General features: G+C 26.1%; 1 protein-coding gene across 1 annotated transcript in view; it reads right to left on the reverse strand.

Moving 5' to 3' along the window:
* Positions 1-2,125, reverse strand: part of LOC107439866 (glutamate receptor ionotropic, NMDA 3A-like) — a 310,237-nt gene extending 308,112 nt beyond the window's left edge. Inside the window, exon 1 of the mRNA XM_087157671.1 lies at positions 1,678-2,125. Within this exon, the coding sequence (XP_087013797.1) occupies positions 1,678-2,031 (354 nt within the window). The 5' untranslated portion in view covers positions 2,032-2,125. The remainder of the gene's footprint in view (positions 1-1,677) is intronic.
* Positions 2,126-10,072: the final 7,947 nt, after the last annotated feature.

Raw genomic sequence — 10,072 nt, forward strand, 5'->3', positions numbered from 1 at the left:
TTTATCACTTGTTACGTAGTATTTTCAACAACAATGGCTGATATAATAGCTAATTATCAGTTATTTTTCTTGATCTTCAAAATTTGGCTTTTTCGCAGCAAAACAATTACCACTTCCAATTTTTGTGAAACCTACAAATTTTGAGGCTTTTCCATTATTAGTTACAAATGATTTATGAGTTTAAAGAGAAGTCACTGAGTTTATAAGCATTTTAAAAATTTTCAAAAATTCGAAATTTGAAAAGGATTTTGGTCCTATCATTTTCCTAGTTTTTAATAAAATAATTCACAATACAGATTGTGATTTTGAATAGATAGTTTTGACTTCATGTATACCTATTAGTAACTCAATAAATGTTTCTTCAAACTGAAAAATATTCAAAATACGGGCACATATTTTTTTTATATTCCTTTTATTTAAAGCAGAAATAATATGATAGATTTTTATAAAACGTTAGTCTTGGAGTTCGAGATATATTATTTTTATCTTATAGTGTATTTTTGATATAAATGCTTAAAGGGTGATAGTGTATGACACATTTAAAGCTGTGGGTGCTTCAGAAATGATACGCATAAATGTATATCGTGTGGGCACTTAAAAGTTAGTGATGGATTTAAGTGGGTGGAAAGCCTTTGGCGAAAAAAAACGTTTATGATGTGCAAGAAAGTAACTCATTGCAATTCTACAATGAGTTACATTCTTGCATATGAAAAGCATATAAAATTTTTTAAAAGCATTCTTGCATATGAAAAGCATAGAAAAGCATTCTTGCTTGGAAAGTTTTGCATATAAAATTCAGTGTAATTTCGCATGCAAAACTACTTATTTTAATATCTCCTTTCGATTACTTGATTGCGCCAGATTGCAGAAAAATATATAAAAAATAACTAACTGGAAATTTCTTTACACTGACTTTATTGCAGTCGAATAAGTGCAAAAATAATACTTTCCTAGTTTTTTTTGTAACTATCTTATTGCACAAACTTTATTGGATCGCTTACAGAAAAATAAATAAAGAAAGCTATTGTCTGAAAGTTTCCTTTTAAAGACTCTTTCGCCTCGTTTACAAAAGAATAAGTAAAAACAATTTTTTTAAACAACTCTATTGCACAGTTCACAAAAGAATGAGTAGAAAGGTATATCTGAAATGTTCTTCGTAACATCTCTATTTCATAGTTTACAGAAGAATAAGTAAAATAAGTATCTGAAATGCTCTTTGTAACGACTCTATTGCACAGTTTAGAAAAGAATATTAGTAAAAAAAAAAATCTAAATTTTTCTTCGTAACATCTCTATTGCATAGTTTGCAGAAGAATAAGTGAACTAAGTGTAAGAAATGTTCTTTATAACGACTTTATTGCACCGTTTACAGAAGAATATGTAAAAACCTAATCACCTGAAACTTTTTCAGTGATTTTGTGGCAAAGCTTACAAAATATTGAATAAGTCAATAGTACCAAAACAAATATTATCCGAATACTTATTTGCAATGACTTTATTTTAGAAAAATGTGTGTAAAACTAAACTAGCATAGTAAAATTATAAATTTTAAATCAGCTTTGCCAAATTTAAATTTTCCAGAAGTCTCAAAATAAAAGGTGCGAAAAAAATTAAAAAAATTTAATGAACAATAAAAAAATTCAAAAAATATTCTTTAAATAAAATTTAAAATCCTACCTTGGCAGCTCTATCAGTATATTCTCTTGTAACTGTTAATGCTGGTATTCCAACTTGTCCCGCAATCATGGATGTATAAAACGTTCTTTTCCGAGGAAGGAATGCAAGTATAACATTCGGATTTACCGAATGAATGCTTTCACAAACAGCATTAATCATATCTGTAACATTATTCGACACTAACACAACCGTTGCATTCATACCATCGTCTGCATTTTCAATTGTTCTTCTCAAACCTTTTGTGAGTTTGGCGGCATCTTCGGTTGGCAATGCTATCAAGAGATGAATTGGTAATCCAAAACACTGTAACAGTAAAGAGGCTCCAAAGAACAACACGAATACTTTGACCGGCATTTTCGTTATAAATAGCAGTATAGAAACTGCTTATTGGAATTTAACAAGCCATGTTTTCTTATATCGTTTTCACTTTAGTTGAATCGTTTCATTTCATTATCGTTTTCACTTTAGATGAATCGTTTCATTTCATTATCGTTTTCATTTTTGTGAATAAATACTTATCATATTAGAAGGATATCCAAGTCTTAAAACGATATATACATGCAATTATTCGTCTAAGTTATTTGAAATTTTTTTAATTACGTTTACAAGTTAACAGAACTTATGGGGCAGCAGAATCATTATAATTATATTTTTAATTCTAAAAGGGTTGAAAAATATGAAATAAAGAAAGCGTATGATGTTAATGATTTTACTCAAGCTATTACATTATTAATATAATAAAAACTGTAAATATTTTAAATAACTGGTAAGAAAAGCATATAGTATGATTAATAATTTAAATTATGATTTGTAATTTACATATTTACAGCAATTTTCTTTTACAAATAATTACAAAATACATGACTGAAACAAAAACAAATTTTTAATAATTGATACTGATATATTTTACAAGTTAAATATTTTTTTAAAAAAAGCAGTTTAATTCTTAGCGGTAATATTAAAAAGATTATAATAAATTATTCTTTAATAATTGCAATATTGGAAAGATTTTAAAGAAACTTTACTATTTTAAGATAGTGAGATGTAAAAGCATGCAGTTTTCCTTTTATAATAAAAAACATTCAATTTTATGCATAAGAAATAGTAAGTTTGGATTTGAAATATTAAAAATTTGAATATTTAGATTTAATTTTTTACTTTAGATTTAAAATTTTTAAATACTTTTATTTGTCAGATCTTTTACTTCGCACTGTAATTTGAAGTACAACATATTCAAATCAATAAATATATATAAAATTCTTTCCAATACATGATTTGATTACTAAATTAACAATAAATTATATATATAGACTAATTATTGGAAACAAAAATTAAACATCACTGTATCCAACCTTTTTTTTTAATATTTCCTCAAGAAAAAGTAATTTTGAATTATTAAATTGTATTTGAATAATGAGAATTGACTTAAAACCAACATTAAATCCCATTGAAAATATTTAATGCATTTTTCTTACATACTAAATTGAATTGCGAACTACGATAATTTAAATAATTATTATGAATAAAAAAATTTAAAAAATATTTGCATCCGAATTCAAACATTCGCAATAAAATACTTGTATAGCTAGCCCCTATAAAATGCCTGTTCAGGATATATCAATCACTAAAAATTCGGTGTGCAAATTCAAACAAATAAATTCTATAGTTTAATTAAATGCATCATCTAAGAGTTCATCTAAAAATTAAAAATTTTTAATCGTTTCAATCTATGCGCAATGCACAACACAAAATGGTTTTTCTCCATACCATACATTTTTAATGTTCATTAGTTAGTTCCAGAAATGAAGCCAGCACATGTTTCATACCAAAACATATCAGCGTGTAGCCATCCTACAATCATCCGAGATTCCCGGATGCTTACTAAAGGAACAGGGAGAGCATGTCAATTCAGTCCTTTTACAAACAGCGCCAATCCTGTCTTGACGCCAAGGAATCGCCAAAAATGTTCTATTTTTAGAATCGTCAATGATTTGGAATTATCTTTTTTCTCTAAAGGGGTTTCCTTTTATGGATCCTTTGTGTGCCTCTTAAATCGGAGATATAATATGTATTTAATTAATTATTCCTAAAAAAATATCTTTGTATGATCAGTTTAATATTAGAGGTAGTTTTAATTTTTTTTACCATTATTTATAATCATATTTTTTGCCTTGAAATGTTAGAATTGTTTGACAATAAAGAGTGAAATATATTGTAAATCGAAAATGCTTTTAAATATTTAATTATTCGAATGCATTTTCTGAATATAGAATAGAACAAACACCTGCAAATTTAAAGAGAGATTATAATATTCATAGGGAAACTTAAATGCAAATTTTTATGTTCTTATATTTAATCAAATTAAGCAATAATGATAAGCCACAGTTTTGAGGCTTTCATGCTTTTTTGAAAAATGATCCCAAATATACTGGCCCTTCTAGATTCTTAGGAAAAATATAAACATCTAACACAACTGTAATTGCATCATGGTTCTATTAAAAAAATAATTCAATTCATTTAATAAAATTGAAAAAAAAACTAAAATGTATCCATTATTTTTATTGATAAGTTTGTTGTCAGATTTTTTTTTCTTGGAAATTCTTTTACAGTATTATTTTTTTACTTTAGCGTATAACTTAAAAGCATCATCGGAAATACAGCTTGGAAAGTATTTAACAATAAATTAAAACTTTTAAAAGCATATACTGTTTTCCACTTATGTGTTAAAGTTGAAAACTTTGTTGAGTCTCTTTGAGTGCTTTATTTAACCATATTTTATCTTTAAGGAAACAAAGCCTCCAAATTCTTCAATGCAACATATAGTAATAACACCAAAGTATTTTTGATCAGACTTATTTTCGAATTTTAATAACGCTACATTAAGAATTAAATGTTGTCTTAATCCTATGGTGTAGATAAAACACCAGAATCCCCTTTCTATATATTTTACTGACACTCTAATAACAATCAAAATTATATTTTGATATCCTTTATTTATAAAACAGTCTAATAAATCGGTTAGATTATGAGAATTATATTTGTACTAAAATATAAAGTAAAAAAAGTGGCTTTAATTTTTTTCATTCATATACAAAAAGTTATCAATAATTGATTTTGTAAATTAAAGAAATTTCAATAATGAATTGTTGTTTTTCTTAGAACTGAATTCCTGCAAATAAGGGAAAATTGGTAAAATTATTATTTGAAAGGGAGACTTGTTTGTAAGATTTTATTGTTAACACAGAAAAAGACACCCCAGTTGTTTTCCCTAACCATAGAATACTAAATTAAAGTACTAAATATAGTATTTTATTATAAAATATAATTAAAATACTAAATATAATATTTTCACATATTTTGACCAAATTAAAAAAAAAATATGAAAATATGTTTATCAAAATTTCTGCGTTAAACATGCCCTGATATTTAATGCCCAGAAGAATATTTAATAAATTTTAAAATGCAACTAAATGAAATGTAAACAAGTGTTGTTTTAGAATAAACTGAGATGACTGATTTTTTTTCTCTGGAAATTAATTTATAATCAAATTTGTGGTTTAACAGCACTTGTTTTTATCTATCAAACCAGAAAACATCAATACTTACTAGTTTCATAATTTCGAATGACTAAAATCATTAAGAAAAATGCAAGAGATAGTGATTTGTGTGCTAGTCAAACTTCTTTTGTTAGCAAGCTATAAATATTTTATATCAAATTATAATCAAATTTTATATTTTCTCAGCATGTATTTTCATCTAACAAATTTAGGAAATTGAATATTTATTAGTTTAAGTGCTAAGAACCACTAAAATCATCAGAATAGGTTTACGAAAGAGAACATGATCTTAAATTGTCAAACTTAGTTTTCTTGTAAATTGTTTTCTTTTTTTTTCTCGAATATATATTATAACCAAATTTAGCGTTATCACAGTATCTATTTTTATCAAACAAATCAACCAACTTGAATACCAATTAGTATAGAAAAAACGAATCACTAAAATCCTCATGATAGGAGCCTACAAGAAAATATGACCGTTAAATTGTCAAGCTCAATTTTAGTGTAAACTGTCATTTTCTAATTATATTAAAATCAAATTTGGTATTTTCAACTATGTATTTTCTTCTAAAAATCAAAAAACTTCAATACCTATTAGTTTAAGAACAACCAATGACTAAATTCATCATTATAGTTACACACAAGATATTATGGATTAATATTGTCAAATTAAATTTTTCAACTGTCATTTTTTTTAAAAAATTAAGTTATAAATCAAATTTGGTATTTTCAATTATGTATTTTCATCTAACAAATAAATATCCATCAATTTACAAACAAACCACTAAAATCATCACGATAGGTATACAAGGGAGAGTATAGTTTTAAATTGTCAAACTTTATTTTCTTGTAAACTGTCATTTTATCGAATTTAATATATAATAAATTTTCAACTATGTGTTTTCAACTAGCAAAGCAATGAATTTAAATACCTATTAGTTTAGGAACAACGAACGATTCACCGTAGTTATTTTAATCTAACAATTCGACTAACTTGAATAATTACTAATTTAGAACATACAACTAAATATATCATTATGCATAAAAGAATACATGGTTGACTTAAAAACCATGTTAAATTCATTATTCCATTAGCCACAAGCATACATTTTGCAAAAAGAACTGGATTGATGATATGGAAGATATTATTTGTTCTGTTGAACTATTCAGAATTGTAATAAGATATAAATACTAAAATTACCACTACCAATGCAAGAATATATGGTTTAAATTTGTCAATTTTAATAATTTTCGTCAGTTTAAAAATCTTATTTATTTCGTTATATCATAAATCGTAAACAAATCGTTTATGAAATTGAAGGAATCGATGACACAGTGAAAATATTATTTGTTCTGTTGAGCTATTTAGAATTGCAACAAAACATAAATTTATTACTTCAATTCAAGAATGACGCTTAATAATAAAATTATGATTACGCATACAGGAATACTCAGTTTAAAATTGTCAAAATTTATTTTTCGTTGGCTTAAAAATCTCCCTTATTTCATTATTCCGCGAACCACAAATGAAAATATTATTTGTTCTGCTGAACTGTTTAAAAATGCAACAAAACATAAATTTGATACTTCAATTCAAGAATGACGCTTAATACTAAAAATATGACTATGAATACAAGAATGCGCGTTTAAAATTGTCAAACTTTTTTTTTCGTTAACTGAAAAATCTCCTTTATTTCGTTATCCCACGAACCACAAATGAAAATATTATTTATTCTGCTGAACTATTTAGAATTGCAAAGAACCATAAATTTAATACTTCAATTCAAGAATGACGCTTAATACTAAATATGATTGCGCATACAAGAATACGCGATTTAAAACTGTCAAATTTTTTTTTCGTTAACTTAAAAATCTCCTTTATTTCGTTATTCCACGAACCACAAATAAAAATATTATTTGTTCTGCTGAACTATTTAGAATTGCAAAAAACCATAAATTTAATACTTCAATTCATGAATGACGCTTAACACTAAAAATATGACTACGCATACGTGGTTTAAAATTGTCAAACTTTTTTTTTCGTTAACTTAAAAATCTCCTTTATTTCGTTATTCCACGAACCACAAATAAAAATATTATTTGTTCTGCTGAACTATTTAGAATTGCAAAAAACCATAAATTTAATACTTCAATTCATGAATGACGCTTAACACTAAAAATATGACTACGCATACGTGGTTTAAAATTGTCAAACTTTTTTTTTCGTTAACTTAAAAATCTCCTTTATTTCGTTATTCCACGAACCACAAATGAAAATATTATTTGTTCTGCTGAACTATTTTGAATTGCAACAAAACCTAAATTTAATAATATGACTATAATATGACTTTAAAAATATGACTACGAATACAAGAATACGCGGTTTAAAATTGTCAAACTTTTTTTTTCGTTAACTTAAAAATCTCCTTTATTTCGTTATTCCACGAACCACAAATAAAAATATTATTTGTTCTGCTGAACTATTTAGAATTGCAAAAAACCATAAATTTAATACTTCAATTCATGAATGACGCTTAACACTAAAAATATGACTACGCATACGTGGTTTAAAATTGTCAAACTTTTTTTTTCGTTAACTTAAAAATCTCCTTTATTTCGTTATTCCACGAACCACAAATGAAAATATTATTTGTTCTGCTGAACTATTTTGAATTGCAACAAAACCTAAATTTAATAATATGACTATAATATGACTTTAAAAATATGACTACGAATACAAGAATACGCGGTTTAAAATTGCCAAATTTTGTTTTTCGTTAACTTAAAAAATCTCGTTTATTTCTTTTTTCCACGAACCACAAACATATTCTTTCTGAAATTAAATGGATCGATGACACCGTTAAGATATTTGTCCTGTTGTATTATTTACGATTACAATCTAACATAAATCTAATACTTCAATTCATGGATGATTTATGAAGGATGCTCATTGATAACAGCTGTATTGGACAAGGCTGTGATACTTCTCCATAAATGATTCAGCCACTAAATCTTTACAACAATCATTTTAGAGAAAAAGGAAAATAAATACTTATTTTCTTTCCCGGTGGCTAATGTTCAGACATGGTGCTTTTAAATCACGTGATAAAAGAAGGAGATCAAAAAGGAATTGATTATTGTTTTCTTTTTAAGTCTCTCTTATGGTCTAGTTTGATTTTTTTTTCTTTCTCAGAACACTGCTTTCATAAAATGAAAAATATAAAATCATATCAAATAATAAATATTGGAAGTAAAATGTGTTAGATTGTTTCTGTGAGTTTTTCTTTTCTTTCAAAGCTCTACAGCCTGTTGCAGGCTAAGGTCGTCTCTAAATAATTTTGTCATCTGGCTTATTATATTTAATCAAGAAAATATAATTGTTTTCAAATTGATGAGAAGCAAAAAAAAATACATAGAGTAACTAAAATTGGGAATGAGAAATTTTCATTGTTTTCATAAGTTTTCTTCTTAATCCAATCACTTAATCTTAATCCAATTTAATCCAATCACTTTAGAAAATGTTTAAAAAAAATGCGTATCCTTTTAATTTTATTTTCAAAAGGGGTGATATTTTAAGCTAAATACTTGAAACAAGAGTAAATTTATATTTTAATGTTATCGAGAATGAAAATTAAAAACTAAATCGGTCCTTTTTACCTCTTCAATGACTGCCTCGTGATTGGTTGATTTCAGTTGAAACTTGAATATCAGACTTTATGTTCTTCAGTTTTAAGCGTAGGTCTCCTTTAAAGCAAATGTCCAACCAACTTTTTTGCTTAGTGAGAAGCTGGACGACCGAACTAAATCTTCTTCATACTAAATATGTTGACAGGACCCTGATGCGAAGCAATTCATTGGCTTTTATACTATTATTAATTGCATTTTGTTTCTTTTGAATACTCATTGCCCACCTTAGGACTATCGTCTCGCTGTAGAGCCATATCACCCCCTGTTTGGGAGCCACTGTCTACACTGTAAAAAAATTATAGTGAAAAGGTACCGACATTTTTGGTGTGGTAGTAAATTAAATGCATTTTTAAGTCAAGAACGTGCAAACAAGTAAATAAAGTTGACAAACTAACAATTGTTCGAAAGAATTAAAGCAAATATATTACTAAAAATCAATTTGTTTTTTAAATGAAAAGTTTTTGCAATGAAACCATTATACTGATTCTAATACGCTTGAGAAAATGTGTTGTTACTAAACATACTAACCAAAAACGAATAAATAAATACAGTGAAAAAGTAAATAAAAAAATTTGATTACATGCCCTGTAAACAACTTTAGTTTACCTCAAAGCTGAAAATGGTGATTATTATACACTGAAACAGTTTATTTTTACAGTGTATTTCCATTTTAAAAAATGAATTGAGCGAGAAACAATTAAAAATAATGTGAAAAAACGGAAACAAATTAGAAATAAAAATAAAATTTAGAGCGAATATTGAAAGAACCTCAAAGAAATAGAATTCTCTTCAAAAGTAGTACATATTTTTCTCGTACATAATGGTTATTTTTTCCGAGAAAAAGTAATTCTTTACGTTTTCTTTTTACGATGATCTCATTAAGGGAAACCAATTTATGATTGAAATGCTTTTTAGAAGATGAAAAAAATTCATTGTATAAAATATCGAATTTGTAAGTTAGATTTAAATCTGAAAGTTTTTCTATAATTCTGGTTTCTTTGTGGAGGGAAAAAATCTTTTTACTGACATTTTCTTCCTTTTGAATTAAATTACATTACATATTTAAAATATTTAATGCAATTTTAATTTTTATATCCAACATTTTCAGTAGCAATATCAACTTCAAAATATAACCACTGTTCTTCTAAGCA

Source organism: Parasteatoda tepidariorum, chromosome 2 (genome assembly GCF_982258835.1).
Source record: "Parasteatoda tepidariorum strain Cologne lab strain chromosome 2, Ptep-v5.0, whole genome shotgun sequence".
Lineage (NCBI taxonomy): Eukaryota > Metazoa > Arthropoda > Arachnida > Araneae > Theridiidae > Parasteatoda > Parasteatoda tepidariorum.